Source organism: Cryptomeria japonica, chromosome 1, assembly GCF_030272615.1.
Source record: "Cryptomeria japonica chromosome 1, Sugi_1.0, whole genome shotgun sequence".
In the NCBI taxonomy this organism is placed as follows: Eukaryota; Viridiplantae; Streptophyta; class Pinopsida; order Cupressales; family Cupressaceae; genus Cryptomeria; species Cryptomeria japonica.
In genome coordinates this window covers 318685244-318704814 of record NC_081405.1, presented here as the reverse complement: position 1 = coordinate 318704814, position 19571 = coordinate 318685244, and the positions used below count along the sequence as shown (strand labels likewise).

Below are 19571 nucleotides of genomic sequence, written 5' to 3'. Positions count from 1 at the left end.
ACATTTCAAAAAAATAAATTGTTGACTATAATTAATTTATAGCTTAATTATATCTCAAATTAACTTAAATCATGATGACCTAAATTATAAAATGGACTATTTAAATTCACTTTTTAAGTTTTAATATTTGTTAAACTATTTAAAAAAATTGATTTATTTTCACATTTAAAGTTAAACTATTTTAATATGGTAAGAACACATTATTTGGATTAGTTTAGATGAGTTAAATAAATTTAATAATGAAGTATATTTAACTTCAATTAATTAAAAATTGGTAGAGGTAAACTGAATTACTATTTTTAGAAATTAAATATAAATGAAAAGCATATTTAGTTTCAAGAATTATGATAAAATGATCTAGAATCGATTCATTAATACTTGAGGTATGTTTACCAACTTAGAGTAGAGGCATATTGGAAATTCACTATAGGTTATTCTTGAGTAATTCTAATTCTTTATTGAATGTGAGGATTTGTTTTGTCAGCCATCAAAATTTTGCAGCCTAGATCATTATGATTTGTGGTATCTAAAGATACATAATGATGCCATTATTTGAAATATCTTTAGGGGAGCTGCTAGATCTCCAAGGAAAGTTTTCTTATGTAAACTCGCTTTATTGGACTAGTTTTATGGCCTTGGGTGAATGTTGGAAGAGATCATAAACAAGTGTGTAGATGACATATGTAGATTCCAATTTTTGACATGACTGTTCTTATTTTTAGCTCCTAATAAAAAAATTTCCTAGAGTGGGTTCTCCTAGTTTGACCATGTGAATTAATATACATTGAATGTCTCTAAATACCCAGGCAAAAATGAGTTGCTCAAATGAATAACAAGTTAGCTCACAACAACTAGTAGGGTAGGGTAGGAGACGATAGTGCGAATTTGAAAAAGATGAATTTGATCCCAAATAGCACAGTATTCAATCCATGTGTGTGTGTGTGTGTGTGTGTGTGTGTGAGCGAGCGAATTTGAGATGAATCACAAATGACACAAGATTCAATCCAAAATAGGGAAATGAGATCTCGTGTGTTTGTGTGGGTGGGTGGGTGTGCGTGCGTGCGCGGGTGGGGGTGTGCGTGCATGTGTGTAGGAGAGGATAATGCGAATTTGAAAAAGATGAATTTGAGATTAATCCCAAATGGCACAATATTTAATCCAATATAGGGAAATGAGATTTCGTGTGTGTGTTTGATATTGGACTGATAACCTTGGTGTGAAATGGATAATGTTGAAAAGATATAGAAGGCTAATTAGTGATGCATATTTCTTTTTTCCCCTTTTTATATTTGTCATGCAATACATGAGGTCAATTATCAGACAATTGAGCTAATGAATTTGTGTGCGATCAAAGTTTTGACAGATAATTGAAAACTTTGGATTGACTGTTCATCCGCGTACATTGCCTTTATGTATCTTTTAATATTTAAAATTGAGTCTCCTAAGCTACAACATCCTTGGTATACATAAAAATTTCAAAAAACAATATAATCTCTCTCTCTCTCTCTCTCTCTCTCTCTCTCTCTCTCTCTCTCTCTCTCTTTGTGTGTGTGTGTGTGTAGGTCTCTCTCTCTCTCTCTCTCTCTCTCTCTCTCTCTCTCTCTCTCTCTCTCTATATATATATATATATATATATATATATATATATGCCTTTTGAACAATCTTTTATCCTATTCGTGATATAAATCACCTAGAGAACAACTAATATGGACGATCAATAAGAATTATCTTGTCGAGATCTCAATAGATGAATAAATCTAAACCTCAGATTTTTATTTCACCTTGATGATTTTTTGAATACTCGAAAGGTTTTATGGGTTATAACCTTCCCATTTCATTGTTACTCACTTAATGAAATATACTAACTAATAAAAATAAAAACTGGAATACTATCTCATTCTTTAGTTAGCATCAGTATAAAAAGGAAGAGAGATCTCTCAATTTATTTTCATAGTTCTTTCAAATTATTGATGAGAAGCTTGGTCACGAGGTCTCAAAAACAGGCATAAACCATAGTTTAGATTTTCTTGAATATATTATATACCTCGTGCTTCGAATATTAACTATTAGAGCAATATCTAACGAGATAGGAGGACCGTCTTTATTTTATAAAGACAACAGATTGGTTTTCTGTACTAGAATATAGATCAATTTTAACAAGTCACACACCCATAATTCCAAAAATCCTTAGATAAAAGTAATACACGATCAAACTACCAGAACGTAATAACCTAAAAATGAAAGCTATTCGAAATTCTTCCTTAGTTCTTTTTCTTTTGGATGAACTTGGGATCCGAGTGGATTCTCTAGTTTTTCTAGACCTAACTAACTAGAATTCTGTCTAATAAAATGGAAGAATTATAAATCTCCAAGATAATACATAAGAATATTGCAAATAGAGCCATTGCAATGCCCATAAAAGGAGTAGTTCCCCATCAGGGAGCAACTTTATCGGATTCTGTATTAAGTGGTTTTAAATAATCTCCTACAGTAGTTCGTATTGGTCCGGTTTTGGAAGTATCATCAATGGTCTGTGTAGCCATAAAAACAATAGTATTGGTTGAGATCTAATTAACTATATATATATATACACACACACACACACACACATTCTTGCTCCCTCTCTAACTCCCACTTCTCTCTCTCTCTCTCTCTATGTGTGTGTGTGATCTCCCTCCCTCCTATAACCCCTCTCTCTCTCCCTCTTTGATTCCTTGTTTATCTGCATCTTTCTTTTTTCTTCCTTTCTATCTATCTCTATCTCTATCTATATCTCTATCTCTATCTATATCTCTATCTCTATCTCTATCTCTATCTCTCTCTCCATTTCCTTTATCATTCTCCCTTTCTATTCTTCTTTCTCCTATCACTCAATCACTCTTGCATATTGCTCTTGGCAAGACACAAGTGTTTCAAATGGACAATATATTCATATTAATGTAGGGAGGATATCAAGGAAGGTAAGTTGATGCAAGTAGAGTGCATGATCAAGAGTCTCTCTTTTTCTAGATATGATTCTTTGAAATACTATAATTTGTGTGTAGCTATATGGAATTCAAACCTTGATCACAATGATCATGTCTACTATCACTAGAATGTGTAACCTCAAAGGTGTCTAGGGTGTAAAGACCCTTGGTAGAAAGCATAGTGGTCATGACACCAATATTGCTAGCAGTTGCCATGACCATAATTGCCACTCATTCCACTTGTATAGTGACCAAACATATCGTAGATGAAGTACACGTGCCCACAATTTTTAAGGGAATTGTTTTGTGACAATTGTGCACAGTTTTAGAGCATTGGTAGCTTGAAAGGAAGCATAGTCCACATTCCTCACTTCCACTATGTTGTGCATTGATGTGTACTTAACGTTGGCAATGCCAAGTGTTTAAAGGTTAAAGACAAGCCAAATAAAATACAACTGCTAGCAAGGATTGTAAATCATTTTTTTTTTTAATTACAAGGATTTTGTCAATGTGGAATGTATTACCATCAAGCTAGTTGTTGAAATGAGTGATAAGTCCACACCCATTAGCATCACCTACCGTGAAGTGTGCAACTTAGAAGGACATGGCCAACATTACAAATACTATGATAATTTTCCCCAATGACCCATGACACGATTCTCTTTAATTTTACTTACATGGAACCTAAAACTTAAGTGTCAAACTAATATTCTATTTATTATCACATTTTATTTTGTGTTCTTTATTGTAATGCTCCATCAATGGACGCAATTGATATTTCTTTGTCATCATTGATTAGATTCTGTTGACTAAATGTGTACATTCTAGTTTTTGTCAAATATCTACTTACGGTGTCATATAATGTGTTTGCAATGTTAGGAAAATAGTGTCTTAACCTTGCAATTATAAAACGTTATAGTTGATAGTTGATTGTGGTGGGTTACAAGAGTAGGGAGGGCAAGGGGAGGTACACCCGTTGTGGGGCAAAAGGGTCATGCGTCATGACAAAGGGTTTGAGGGACAACGCCCCAAAAGCCACATTTTATGTATATTTTGTCATTGTAAATTTGGGCTATTTATCATTAGGTCACATATTTGATGGTAGTGATTACATGTTGGCATTTCTTGCCTTAGAAGAAAACCCTATTTTATGAGGGCATTCTATTGTTGTTTGGTATTGTGGTGTATTGGGAGAGTTTGATAACTATTGAGCTGCCTTTGGATCTTTGGTTGGTGATACTCTTGTGAGATGCTTGCTCTACAAGTATATTGTAATATTTTGATTTCTAAATAATATATTGGGCAATGTTTGGAGTGTAGGTTTTCTCTATTCAAAGGGAATCCCCTTGCAAATCAGTGTGTTGTGGTGTGCATGATATTTATCTTTATTTCTATTTATTTTTTGTAATTGTTGTAAGGATTTGGAAAGCTTTTGCATTACCCTCCTCTCAAGATTAGTGTATGAATTGTTACGCTATGTTAGCTTTCTTACATGTAATGAGGATGGATTCAATTATCTTGCATTGTTTAAGGATATTTTTGTATTGTAATGCTCCATCGATGGACACAATTGATTTTGCTTCATCATCACCGACCAAGCTATCTAATTTGAATGTGCCTGTTGCGAATTCTGTCGAAAAATGCCAGTGATATCATATGACACATGTGCAATGAGGATGCATTCAATTAGTTTGCATTATTTTAAGATAACATTGATGGTTATTGTTGAAATTAACTTGCTCCCTCTAATAAAAGAACACCTTCGACACAAATATACAAAAAATATGCATAAATAGAAATTAATAAAGAATTGAATCCAAATAAATTGACTTTAACACAAAAATATACTACTTATTGATATACAATTATTATATTAAATTATTCAACCAAAATAAATTTGATATTAAATAATAATTAGTTTAAATATTACACATTTTATCATTTCATACATTAACTTTTGTTTTCTTAAAATCTAATTTTGTAAAATTTGAACATAACTATGAAAGACAAAGAAAATAACATCAATATCAACCAAGAATCCAAACTGTAAAAAACAAAAAAAATAAAAATTTCAACGACTAAAACGAATATAATAAATATCATAGTATTTTCATGATTCACCTCAAGAGCCATTAATATTATTGGGTTAATTCATTGAAGTGACATCATAATTGAAATCTTTTGTCCTATAGAGAAATTCCCTTAGGATAGGTTTACCTTCCACGCTTTCTCTGTTTTCATGTACATGACAAAAATAGGCACACCCCTTGTGGGGTGCAAGGGTCATGTGTCATGACATGAGTTTGAGGGGCAACACCCCAAAATCCAATTTTATGTAAATTTTGTAATTGTAAATTTGGGTCATTTACCATTAGGTTACATAAAATTTGATGGTAGAGATTACATGTTGGCATTTCTTGCCCTAGAACAAAACCCTATTTTATGAGTGTATTATATTGTGGTTGGGTATTGTGATGTATTGTGAGAGTTTGATTGCTATTCAGTTGCCTTTGGTTCTTTGGTTGGTGATACTCTTGTGAGAGGTTTGCTCTGCAAGTATATTATAATATTTTGATTTCTAATAATATATTGGGCAACTTTTGGAGTGAATGGTTTGTCTATTGAAAGGGTTTTCTCAACATAAATTACTGTGTTGTAGTATGCATGATATTATCTTTATTTTTGTATATTTTTTGTAATTGTTGTAAGGATTTGGAAAGTTTTTGCATTACCCTCCTTTGAAGATTAGTGTATGAATTGCTCCACTACATTAGCTTCCTTACATGTAATGAGGATGAATTCAATTATCTTGTATTGTTTTAGGATAATTTTGTATTTTTATGCTCCATCAATGGACACAATTGATTTTGCTTCATCATTATTGACCAAGCTATCTACTTTGAATGTGCCTGCTACAAATTTTGTCTAAAACTACCTATGATATCATAAAACACATGTGCAATGAGGATACATTCAATTGATTTGCATTGTTTTATGATAGCATAGATGATGTTTGTTGAAATTAACTTGGACCCTCTAATGTAAAGTATACCTTCGACACAAAAATACAAAAAAATATGCATAAATTGAAATAAATAAATACAAAAAAATACGCATAAATTGAAATAAATAAAAAAGTGATTCCAAATAAACTGACTTAACCCAAAATATGCTACTTACCGACATACAATTATTATATTAAATTATTTAACCAAAATAAATTTAAAATTAAATAAATTTTTAATATAAATATTAAAAATCTTACATTTCTTAATGTGAACATAAATACAAAAGACAAAGAAAATAACATCAATATCTACCAAGAATCCAAACTATAAAAAACAAAATAAAAATATATTCGGACGACTGAAACGAATCTAATAAATATCATAGTATATTTTCTTGATTGACCTTGAGAGCCATTAATAATACTAGGGTTAATTGAGAGAAGTGACATCATAATTGCAATTTTTTTGTCCTATAGAGAAATTCCCTTCGGATAGGTTTACCTTTCACGTCTCTCTTTTCACGTACACGATAAAAATTATTGTTATATATTATTATTGGAAATACGAAAATAACAAGTGAGAGAAGGTTTCGGCGAGGCGGGCCCGGCCGTTTTGTCCCGCCTCTGTTTCGTACGTAGATAAAAATTCGCAAAAGTTGCAATTATACGTTCTTGCAGCTTAAGTCGACAACATTTGCAATATAAATTCCCGAATAATCCTTAAATTTATACCCGTAACAGATTTGTCAGTCCACAGATCCACAGAAATTGGACGACTTTTATATTGCCGCGTGTATCTCATGAATTAGCAGATGAGTCAATTGCGAAGACACTAAACTTTTTGAAAGCACAATGGAGAACCAGTTTCTGCGCCATGAAGGCTTTGCTTGAAAGACAAGATCGAAGGGCAAATTAACCCGCCACGGGTCAGTCTGAGTTGTGAGAGTGTGACAGCAATCTTATTATTGACGTTATCACCTTTTTCATTGTCAGCCGTCGTATAAACTAATCGGCTAATGGACCAGTCAGCTTTCTTTATTGTGGCACTCGCGACAAATATTTTTGTGCCGTTGGATGGAGGCGGTCGACGGTCGAGGTACATCAACGATTAGGATCTAGAATCAATATTCGGACTCATAGGCAGACCTGTTTTCTCTCGTGGGATTATAAAATGGCGCCACGTGGAAATTTCTATTAGTGGGGAGATTTCTCCTAGTCGCGGAAAGACTAATGGCGGACGAATGAAGTGAAAAGGTTGAGGGCTTTGTTGATGGCGGAGGAATGAAGTGAAAAGGTTGAGGGATTTGTTAATGGCGGAGGAATGAAGTGAAAAGGTTGAGGGATTTGTTAATGGCGGTGCACATCTGCAAGCTGTTGCCTGTTATTGCAACGTATTTATAAGTGAGGACGCCATTGGTGTTGTATGAGATCTTTGTTAGCAGATGTAAGAAAACAGAACCAGCTTAAATAGAGAAGGTAATTGGACGAAGGTTCATCAACGAGTAATGATTTGTAGTTATATGCCTTTTCGAGGCTGCTCGAGGCGAAAGAATGTGTAAAAATATCAATCGAATGGCGGAGTTTTGCTTGAAATTGTTTTGCCGGTTTTCAATACCGTGGAAATTTAAGGTAGATCTGAATATTTTGTCGGATTCATCGGTGGAAAGCGTGTCTGGCTTGTAAGCGGAGGAGGCAGAGCATATACAGATTTATTTAATTTTTCTAAATATTTAGCTTAAAATTGTTAAAATAAACGAGGAAATTGCTTGGAGGAAGCTGAGAGGAAAGAAAGAATGCAGACAGCCGAAGCGTACTTGGCTTGTAAGGGGAGGAGACAGAGCATACACAGTTTGATTTGATTTTTCTGATTTTTTAACTTAAAATAGATAAAATAAGCCAGAAAATTGCTTGGAGGAAGCTGCAAGGAAGGAAAGAATGCTGACAGCCGAATAACCGTCATGACCTTGGAATTATTTTTCAGTTGCGTAGAAGACACTATCAGCAGTGTTGATAATAGCAAGGATTCTGGAGGCGGCGCCGACAGGAAATAAAGGATTTGCTTGGGCTATGGCGGGCGACAGTGGACGCATATGGGAACTTGATAACAAACTCGACGACGGTACCGATGCCGAAGCTGGAAGAGTTCGTGGAATGGGGCATCGCAAGGTTCTTATCATTAACTTTCACAATCTTTAGGTTTTATTTAAGCTCAGGGATGAGATTCCAGAATTATTTGGGAAAGCATATATTATACCCTTTCTTCTTTGAAAATGCGTAGTTTACAATTTATGTTTGTTAACAGCACGAAATCTTTGTATGTTTATGTTCTTGTTTAACCTTTAAGTTACGGGAGCCGTCTTCATGGATTGAGTGCTTTGATCTAAATTGGATAGAATAAGCTGTCATTTAAATATAATAATTTAGCAGTAAGGCTTTGCAAATTTCTGGCTATCAATCACTCAGATCCAGTTTCTGAGTTTCAATTGAATTCGTTTTTTCAGTCTTGGTGAAATTATGAAGCAGAGGGTGATGGTCAGTAGTATTTACCTTCTGTAAATAGTGAAATACTAAACCCTCAATCTGCGTCGCTCATTTGGTTTGGGTTACAATTGATATTGTTCCATGATTGGAGATGAACTGCCATAAGACGGCATACCAAATGTTGAGTGACGACTTGTGAGATTTACTCCATAGCACAGGTTAGAAGTTTTCTAGGAAAAGATTCCTGATTCTAAATTAGAAACGCTTCCCCATACCGCCTTCACTTTATTTTTGAAAACCTAAATTAGGTAAAGCAGCTACAGTCACTGAAATTAAAAGCCATATCCTTTTTTATCTACCTTCCCCAAGTAGTGCCTAAAGGCAAAGGTGCCACTTCTAAATAGACAAGACAAGATCCTGTGATTATCTCCATAGTGCGCCACAAGAATCTATAAATTATTTGTTGATTAATAACTAAGTAATGTGATAAAACCTCACTCGATTATGCGCTTCCGCAGATGATTAAAAAGTATATGTTAATTTAAGTGCTACAATAGAACTAATATTTTAGAAAGCGCCTCCCAGAGCACAAACTAAAAATAAAAGTTAAAATGCTTATTTAATACGCTGCTCACGGTGTCACACATGGCAGAATCTCACTGATGGGAAACGAGTATTAAATGACGACGAAAGTTATCTGTTAATGTCGTTTATGGTGCCACCCACAATTGTGGTCATTTCAGAGAAAGTGATCTGGAAGTTGAGCCCATTAAATAATCATATTTGTGGTCTCGCTTTGTCAGTTGTTGCTATCGTGTATAGAAATTTATTAATGGGTAATGGGGATGTTTAAGGGAGGCTACTCTGGGAGAGGTGGATGCTTTGCGTTATCTTCTAAAGCGACCTAAAGAGATCATATTTAGATGTGTTAAAATTTCCCACTGGCAGCTTTTTACCACCGTTCTACTGTTTAACTTATAAGTCTCTGCGTGTCGATGAGTTTCAAATCTCCATTAGCAAGCAATTCGACAGAAGGATGATTAAATAAATGGATATTCAGAGTAAAATAATTAATCAGACCTGTTAAGTGAATGAACGGAGGTTTCAAGAATTAAAAACAACAATAACTAATAACTAGATTGGTTAATTAGATGCAAAGAGCCAAATGAATATAGGAAAACAAAATCAAAAAGTGTTTCAGCAAGCAGAAAGACATTTTTAAGCACAGGACTTCTTGTATGGTTCTCTGTGCTGTGGCATATGCTTTATGCCACACGTCTTTATCCACTCTTCTATGTCAATATGGTGCAATTCACTTTATTTGAAGTTTTTGAGTCGAGGCAATTGGATAATTTATTTATTTTTTTCCTTTTTTTAAATGATAGTTATGTAGTGTGATGTAAAAAATCTTTGGTAATTCATTTTAAAAATCTACATTACACTTATTGATATGGATTATTAAAATTTATTATTTTGAAAATATTTTTCCTATTTCTTGAGCATTCTAACATCTTAATGATGTATCATAGAGTGTAATCTAAAATGTTTATGCAAAAAACAGACACAATCAAATCTAGAAACACAAATAAAAGTTCATTATATATTCTAAATTAATGAAGGTTGGTTCTAAAATTGCTTTCCTAGAATTTATAAAAACATAAATTTTAGAGCTTTATTAGAAGTCTCTCTTCTCTAGTACTCTTGTTACCTTTTTTATATGGCTTTCTCTACCATCCTATCATGACCAAAACCTTTTCTTTACAACTTCCCCCTCCACGACATCCTCTTTGTCATTATTAGAATTCCCAATTAACATTATTAGTGAAAGCATGTTGAAGAAGATTACTAGAGCCCTTGTAAGCACATAAAGAAAGGGTGCAAGAGGAAAACCCTTTGACAAATGGAAAGAGCAACATTAACCACCACCTTTGTTGGTGCATCAACAAAAAGAAGTTGCAAAGTAGTAAAAGTCAGAGCCCAAAACCCATCAACATAAATCTTACACACAAAGTCAAACAACCAAAAAATGTGATTGAATAAATCAACCACTAAAGCAACCTATTTGCCTAGGGTGAAAAATCTAATGAGTGATACGATGAATTCATAAAGTAATTGACTATAATTTTATAAGCGAATTTCCAACCCACCATAGAATCCTCATTCTTTACATTTAGGGGTAAGTTTAATCAACCCTAATTGCAATATGAGTCAAAAGAATCCAACTCTAAAGTCTCAAGGTAGAAGGAAAAATAGAACCCAACTCTAAAGTCTTAAGATAGAAGGAAAGATAACATTAAATTTATGGTTAAACAACTTAATAAAAATTAGTTGAAAGATCATAAATACCTTAACTCTTATTTATAGGCATTCAAAAAATTGTAGCATCCAATTCTTCAATGGAAAAGTGAGATGATAAACTAAGTAACATTAGGAGCCACTTTTCAAGTCACATACAACTTGATAATATCCTCAAGTTTAAGGCACAAGAGAGTTAGAAGTGGAATCATTAGCAAAAAAAAATGGCCATAATGAGAGTAGAAAACGTCCAAATCCAATTGTGAGAAGAAACCTCATGAGTCGTTAAATACATTGAAGTGATCTTTTCACTCTTATGCTTATGATGCAATCATTAAAAGAAAAATTAAAGTATTGTTATATATTCTTAGTCCAATATAATTGTGCATTACCCCACAACTAGTAATAGGCCTTAAACTACTACAACTAATGTTTTATATATGTCACTTCTTGTTACAATACACAACCAAGAAGTGAATGTGGTGGATTGAAAATTGACCCTAAACAAAATGTTAAATATGCTATTGTTTCAGAGCATATTGATGACCAAAATCCCCTAGAAAAAAAAAATAGTGGATGAAATTCCTATCCCACACAACAATCCAACCAAGAGTGGTAGGACAAGCTTCTTTATAAGTGGTGGATGGATATAAGTACATGGGTCTAGATTTTTACAATAAACTTAGTTAGGATACTTTAAGACCAAAAAACATACAAGGGGTGCTAAAATTTTATATTTTCTATAGAATAGATGTAGGGATACATAAACTATGGAAATGGAAACCCAAGATGATTTTGTTTGAGTTGTTTGTCACATCAATGGTATTTTATGGGTATGATGTTTGGGTTGACAACAAGTCATAAATGAAATGGAAAAAGAATAGAGAGGTTACAAAAGTATTTAATCATAAGTGATTTCAAAATGATAATTTTGGTTTAATACCTAATCTTATTAGCTAAGGTAGGCTTTCCCATTAGAGGCATTGACTTTATTTGGGTTGCTATGTTATCTAAAAAGAACAGAGTATGGAGTTAGAGTGTTGGCCGAAAATAACAATGGAAGAATGTTAAGTAGAAGAAAGAGCACATGGATGAGATAAAATATCAAGTGGATGGTTAAATGAACATTAGCATGCAAGAATGTCCAAACACCATTGAGGGAATTAAAAGATGTGAAAAAAAAGCCAAGACAACCATGTGGATAAAGAGTTTGGGCAAAAGAGAGACTTGTGACTATGAACAATATGCATATATGAGAACAAAAATAAAATGGAAAGCAAAAATGTCGACAACTTAGGCAAGTAATAGCTTTTATTATCTTAGATGTGAGATTGAAGGGTGTATAATATGAAAGATGAATGGACAAAAAAAAAAAATCAGTTTTGTACTTTGAAATTTGTAGAAAAATAATCATATTATGTTATGGAGTGTCAACTTACAAGAATATCCTTGTCAAATACACTAATATCTTGAAAGTTGACACCTTAACTATAAAGAAGAGAAAATAATTAAACAACAAATTCTTTCCTAACTAGAGCCATATAAAAAAAATCTAAAATTAAAATAAATAGATACTATGAATTAAATGTGGCTGAAATGAAACCTATAAAAAATTCATTTTTCACACAAAGCAAAACTGTTTTTATTCTCAAGGACAATAGATTTCATGGTCACACAACAGAAGCTTTCATTCCATTTGAGTAAAAAAGCGACGGCACTTGCAACTGAAATTCCCTAAGAGGCAGAATTGCCCTTAAAATTTATGCCGTCTGGAAGTCGCTTGTACTCAGAAATTTCACGATTAATATCTAGCTTTGTGTATCCCGGGAGGGACTCAGCAACTGACGTGCAAAGAACTTGAAGCAGACGCTTCAACTGTCAAGATGTTCCCCAAACTTCTCGTTTACCAGACGACAGCGTTGATCGTGAAATTAATCCGGTGCATGTCAGCATGAGCTGTCACTGTGTGACAGCACTTTTGGCGCCGGTGTTTGTCATTTTGCGAAGGAGCCGTCGTATAAATCAACCTCTCAGCTTTAGCCACCACAAACGCATACGGATCGACTGGCGACAAAAGTTTCTCTGCCGTTGGATGATGGCTGATCCACGATTTGGATAGCTCATCATACAGCTCTCATCCTCACAATGGAATGGCTGGTTGAGTTAATGCACACAACAAAATCCGCCGCTGAATTCTCACGTGGGAAGGTAAAGTGAAGCCACGTCGGAGTGTTTTTTTTTTTAATGCGGACATTTCCGCTAGGGGCGGGGGGTGGAAACGAAAATTTTCAGGGTTTTTGTTAATGGCAGTGCACATCTGCCGGCCGTTCTCTGTTATTGATATTTGATACGTATTCATAAGTGAGAAAGACATTGATATGGTGTGATTTCTCTGTTAGCAGATGTAATAAGTGAAGTTATTGGACGAGAAATCAACAGCAAGGAGTCATAGTTGTATGCCTTTTCGGACAATTCGAGGCGCCAGAAATGTGCGTGATAATTTTTTGTGTGAAAATAGTAATTGAACTCGCCTGCAGAAACTGTGACGATTTTTTCTTGAAAAGGTTTTTAAGGTTTGGACATGGGCGAAATTTAAGGCAGACTTGAATATGTTCTTGGATTCGTCGGCAGAAAGCGCACTTGGCTCGTGAGGGTGGAGACAGCATAAACTAATGCATTGTTTTAAAACTCCGAATTGTTAAAATAAGCGAGGAAATTTTTCTTGGAAGAAACTGCAAGCAAGGAAAGGATGCATTAATGGAAGAACATGGTCGATAAACGTGATGATCTCTGATACAAGTTGTCAGCTGGGTAGAAGAAACTGTAAGCAGTGGTGGTAATACGAAGGAACCGGGAGGCGGAGGCGACAGGGAAGAAAGGATTTTCTTGGGCCATGGCGGGCGAGATGGGGCACATATGGGAGCTTGACAACAAAGTGGATGATGGTATTGAAGCCGAAGCTGGAGCAGTCCGTGGCATGGGACATCGCAAGGTTCTTATCGTCAAATTTCACACTCATAATATTTTTGGCTCAGCGATGAGATTCTGAATTATTTGAGAAATGATTGCTTCAAGATATATATTAAAGCTTTTCTTCTGTGACACTGCATATTATACAATTTATATTCTTGTTTCATATTTAAATTGGGAGAAACAAATTACGGGAACCGTCTCTATGAATTGAGTGCTTTGATATAAATTAGGCAGAAGAAACCGCACTTAAAATGCGATAGTTTAGTTAGTTGAGATTTAATCTCTGTGTCGGGAGGGTGGTTTATCTGACCAAAATTTATAGAAGAGTCGTCATTTTTAGGGACAGTAATAAAAATAGGGTTGTAATTCTTGGATCCCATAAACTGTTTAGCCTAGTTAACGTCTTTCATTTGAATCACCCAGACCCATTTTCAGAGTTAAATTGCCTTCTCGGTTTCTTTCCAATGAAACGGAATGAGGGCCACTCGTATTTTCATTCTGGTTTGGGACACGATTATGTCACCCTAAACCGCGGCTTAAAAGTTTCCATAACTTTCTGGAAGAATTACGAAAAAGTTACGGGCCACATGGGACTATTTTACAGTAAAAAGCCTCTCTTTTCTAGACAGCAACCATCCCACATTTTTCAATAAACCATTACCTAAAGCAAAGGCCAAGGTGCCACTTCGAAATAGACATCAATGAAAAAGACAGGAACCTGTGATTATCTCGTGAGTGCGCAATTTATTAATTATTCTTATTTAAGATTAGATCAATATGATTATTAATTAACTAATCTATCAGGTACCACCTTCCCGGAGGATGCGCTCCCGTAGGAAAAAAAAGAAGAGTATTCGTTAATTTAAGTGGGACAATAGAAAAATTAAATAAATCGTACCCTAGTTTAAAATGGGGCCCAAAGTTATTGTGGATGTCGCGCATTGTGTTCATTTCGGATGCCATGATATGGAATTGGAATCCAAGAAATTAGGTGAAAACAATCATTTGTGTTGGCACTGTTTATATTGATTGATTTTTTTTAAAATTGTTTTTTGGAAAATGGGAAAAATTATTAAAATAAAAAGAATGTATAATAGGTTCTTCCCAATCAAAAAGTTTGAGAGAGACAACTGAGGTTGAATACAAAGTAGTAATACATAAAAACGGATCTGAAAGTTGAAGATATTGAGCAGGGTCAATTATAATAAGAGAAACAATTACTTTTCTCCAAAAGTACAAAGCACATGGTCATTTGTAAGTAAAGATCTATTATATTTATTTTGTTTGACAACAAATTGGATCAAATACAACAAACTAAACTTAATTGATAACAACCTAGACATGTCTAAATATGTTTATTTTGGAGCGTTTATTTCCACACCCCCTTTTAATGCTACAATAATTAATTGCATAACATAAAACAATACATTTTGCAAAAGTTGTTCTTTGGAAAACAATTTTGGGACCAATAAGAATCCTTCAAGTTGCTCTCTGATTGTAAGTATAGTCACTTAGCTATCATCCAAGTTCCCAACATCATTGGACACGGTTTGCACATGGAGTGTCTCATTACTCTCGCAAAGGTATAATGCTAAGCTTCCATATTTTGGATCCCCTTCTAAATTATTAGACACCAATCCTCACATGTATGTCTCATAACCCGGATGAGGTATAGTTTCTTTCATCAACAAGTGTTTGATTACAACTTCAAAGCAAAGAAAATTATTCTCTATTGGTCTTTGATGTCTTTTGAATGAGGTCATGTTCACCCTCACATACTCTAGTCACAACTTTCTCCAATTAGGCGCAAGCTTTGAGACCAAATTAAAATAAAGAACAAAGAACATCAAATTATTTTAATTTTTTCATTGTTACAATTTTATAGGTGCGAAAGGATTAACAATCTTCCAATAAAATAGTTAAACATTTTGACAATTAATTGTAGCTGTTTAAACTTAACCGATAAACAACTTGGACACGTCTACACATCTTTATTTTGGCGTGTTTATCCATCACCCTCTCTAATTGATACAATTATTTGTTATTCTCTATTCTTTGTTTTAATTAAAAAACTTAAACCTTGATGGCAAGAACAAAACTTAACCATCATACCATGCCAATACTAGTCACAATTTTAATAAATTATTTAGTGATGTAAAATATATAACTATATCAATATTGCCAAAGTTTTATGGAAACAATTTTTTTTGTGACTTTTAGATAGATGTATTCATGATATTTTTATCTACAATTTTAGTAAATTATTTACTAATCTTAAATATCTAATGATATCAATTGTAAAAGCAAATCTATTTCAATAGCTTTTTTTTTTTTAATAAAAACTTAAATAAAAATAAATAAAATTATTATTTTACTAAATAAATATGACAAAACCAGTTTATTTTACTTTAGAACTAATTTATCTACTTATTTATATTCTTTTTTTTATTGTAATGGATCATCTTTATCATATAAGTTTTTATTTTTATTTTAAAATTTGTGTTAGAAGAAGAATTACAACATGAATAAAAAATAAAAATGATTTCATTTAGATTTTTTATATTTAAAATAAAAGGTACAAGTTTCTTTTAACACACTCAAATCATTACATTCCATTGTAGAATGCTTCTTAGTATTTACAATAATTTCTTCTTTTCCTCTCTTTTATATATTTGTTAATAAAAAATTCTTATACTATTTATGTCATTTTATATTAGATATCATTTTTAAAATTTATGTTTTTCAAGGTATAACTTATTTTATGTATTCCCTTTTTTTTTGTGGGTAAAGTAAGACAATTATTTATATAAACATGACAATTACATAAATTTATAAATAAAATTTAAATAAATAATAAAAATAATTTATAATTTTTTTTGATTGATTAAATGCAACCTAAGGGGGATAATTTGTAATATTTATAATAAATAGATTATTTATAATTAAAAATAATGAATAAATTAATAATAATTATATGACTTTAATATATATTAAATTAATTAATATTATATATAAAATAAATATATTATATAAATAAAAATATTAAAAATATTGCATGAAAAAAGTTATTTCACCTCAAGTTAATGTCAAAACACATACTGCGTATTTTAAAAGAGTATAATAGAACAAAGGAGCAATTCATATTAATAGTTCATCCCTCTATAGTCAAGTGAATAAATAGAATATTGAATGAAAATTTGCCTTCTATTTATGATAACTCTACCAACCTTATTTTTTTTTCTAAAAATGGGAGAAATGTCAACTTATTAGTAGTTGATTCAAATTGAACCCGTACAACTCACACATATATTTGTCAAACTTGGTAACATAGATATTTTCATTGTTTACTATTTTTCTATGTATGTCAAATAGATTTCCATAGTTTTATTATGAACTTATGTTGATTAGAAAAATTAGTAATTAAATTAAAAATACCAAAATCTATAATATTTAGGAAGATTTTATGAGAGTTATTTTTGTCTAAAATTTTGGTTCATGATGACTTTGCTTGATTAAGGAAAGCTTGATCTAAATCGACAATTAGTGTCCACCAAAATCCTTCCATGTGGCTGGGATAGAAAAAGATACCATGTAGAGTATTAATGGGATACAAATATAGATCTATATTCCATGGTGGTGCATCCCTTGGGTAAATCCAATTGTTCTTGTGCTAGAGATGTTTTGGGGATGTAGGGATTGCTAGAAATGTCCCTAGAGCTAGTCCCTATAACATTTTGTTTGGGAATATGTCTGGTGCACCAGAGAAATAGAAGGGTATGGTATAGTAGGGGATGCATAGTCGTCCTTAAGATGTTTAGGGGACATCTAGATGTACCTTGACCATCCTAGGGATGACTATGATCCAACCAAGGAGAAGTGCAATTTAGAAAACACAAAACTAAGAAAAAATTTGGTGGAGCACACCCCTTTACAACAACCTTAAACCTAAAACAAAGACACTAACACCAATAACAAAAAGCCCTCATATTGCCATTTTGCATTTCGTGAAAAGTTAAAGAAAAAGAACAACAATGAGAAGAAGAAGACAAAGAAACAAAAGAGCTTAGAGAAGAAGACTGAAGAACATCAAAACCAAATTATGAGCTAGGTTAAAAATATGACAACGGTGAAGGTTATGGTAGCAAAGGGGTTAGATTGAACAAACAAGTTGAAGAGGTGCTAGGGGTTCTTCGTATGGAAGTGTCGTAGGTGAAGTGGGAAATAACTCAAATGAATGCCTTTTTATCTCCTAGAAACTTACTCGAAGGGACAATTCAATTCTAAAAAACTTCTTTTGCAATTTGTAATTCCTATTGACAAAGACTTTGTAAGGAAAAATTAATGGGCAAGTGGATATTAGTTGTCATATTTGCAACAAGAATAACATGGGTAGGTACACAAGTGTTTGAGGCAATAAGTAAGAGTGTGCCACTAGAGACTATGCAATTGAGTATGTCTACACATATTAAGGATGTTGAAATTCAAACTTGGGAAAGGGTTTCACCAAAGGAAATAGAATATTACTATTATAGGAATGTTGGTTATGCAATCATAGTAATTAATAATTCTTTTAAATTTGCCAAATTTTATTTGCCCATGTCATCCCATTTTACTTAGTCAATGTTGTTTCTATTTCAATAAATATAAAAAGATGCATTTTTTATGTAATTGTGATTTGTTATGAAAATTGAAACTCGTAAATTATTAAGAAAAGTGAATAGTTCAATTATCTTAAACGACGACAATGAAATTGCTAAATGCATATATATATTTTAGATTTGATGGAACAATTGCCAATCCAAATTGTCTTATTATTGCATGAATTTATAAGAGTTGCGTTTATTTTGACTAGTCCAAATTATTTATGTAACTAAAAGTTTGACTTGAATGGATGCAATAATACATGTTTATGGTAGGTACTGATAAGCTTAAAGTTTACACATACTTTTGTTTCATTGGACATCTACATTTTAAGTTAATATTTTTTAAATTTAACATTCATGAAGGTATGGTATGTATTGGTAGTTCAAGGTTATGCCACAATTTTGCTCTACCTTTGTGGTACACTAACTTGGAAGTTGAACTTGTAGTATTGGTGTATGCTACGTTTGAAATGCTTGTAAGGAAAAATAAACTTTCCGTAAGATTAAGCTAGGTAATCCAATAAGATATATACACAAGTACAAGTTAATCTTGATTAATAAATGATATGTTAAAGGCATAGATAATTCAAAACTAATGTTATTTTAGGAAAATTCAATGTGATGGATAGTTGTACTTAGCTCTAGATTTAATTCGCTATTCTTGGGATTTGGAGTGGATCCTCTTTGTCCTTGTTTGTTCTTGGAATTTGCACAAGGTCTATTGTTGGGGTTGAGTTCATAGATCTAGAATATTTTGCAAGTGTAGCTCTATTCCAAGGATTGCAGATTTGATGTTGCAACTTGGTGCTCTCCTCTTTGGTTTTTTAAATTCACTAAACTTTGCTATGCTTTGAGGAATGATAGAAGATATTTGAGAATGTCTTTAAAGGGTTGCCAAATTGATAGGATGTGATGCCTTGTTAGAAAGACCAAGGCAAATTTGATGAAACAACTTTTTTTTGTTGAAATACCTCGCAACAATGCCAAAGATAAACAACTTGTCGCATTTGCATAACAATGTGCGCACAAGTGTCACATGCAACACTATGATATAGTGGGCAAGACAATAAGAACAACCTCACCATTGTATATGCAAGGTGGCACCAACTAAATACTAAAAATCGTAGTACAATTGATCCACGACAGACCAGTCAGAGAGAAGGAACTATGTCCAAAAGATGATTGGGTACAAACCGACGGCTGTGT

General features: G+C 32.9%; 1 protein-coding gene across 5 annotated transcripts in view; it reads left to right on the top strand.

Moving 5' to 3' along the window:
* LOC131070622 (putative potassium transporter 12) overlaps positions 1-19571 on the top strand; it is a 128645-nt gene that overhangs the window by 24366 nt on the left and 84708 nt on the right. The window contains exons 1-2 of one of the 5 annotated variants that reach the window (XM_058006206.2): positions 7129-7794; positions 7955-8139. The exons of 1 other annotated variant lie outside the window; for it this stretch is intronic. In XM_058006206.2, the coding sequence (XP_057862189.2) occupies positions 8041-8139 (99 nt within the window). In that variant the 5' untranslated portion in view covers positions 7129-7794; positions 7955-8040. Of the gene's footprint in view, positions 1-7118; positions 8140-12552; positions 12958-12991; positions 13742-19571 lie in introns of those variants that run through there. 3 more of the 5 variants (XM_058006208.2, XM_058006210.2, XM_058006207.2) reach the window with 3 other exon arrangements.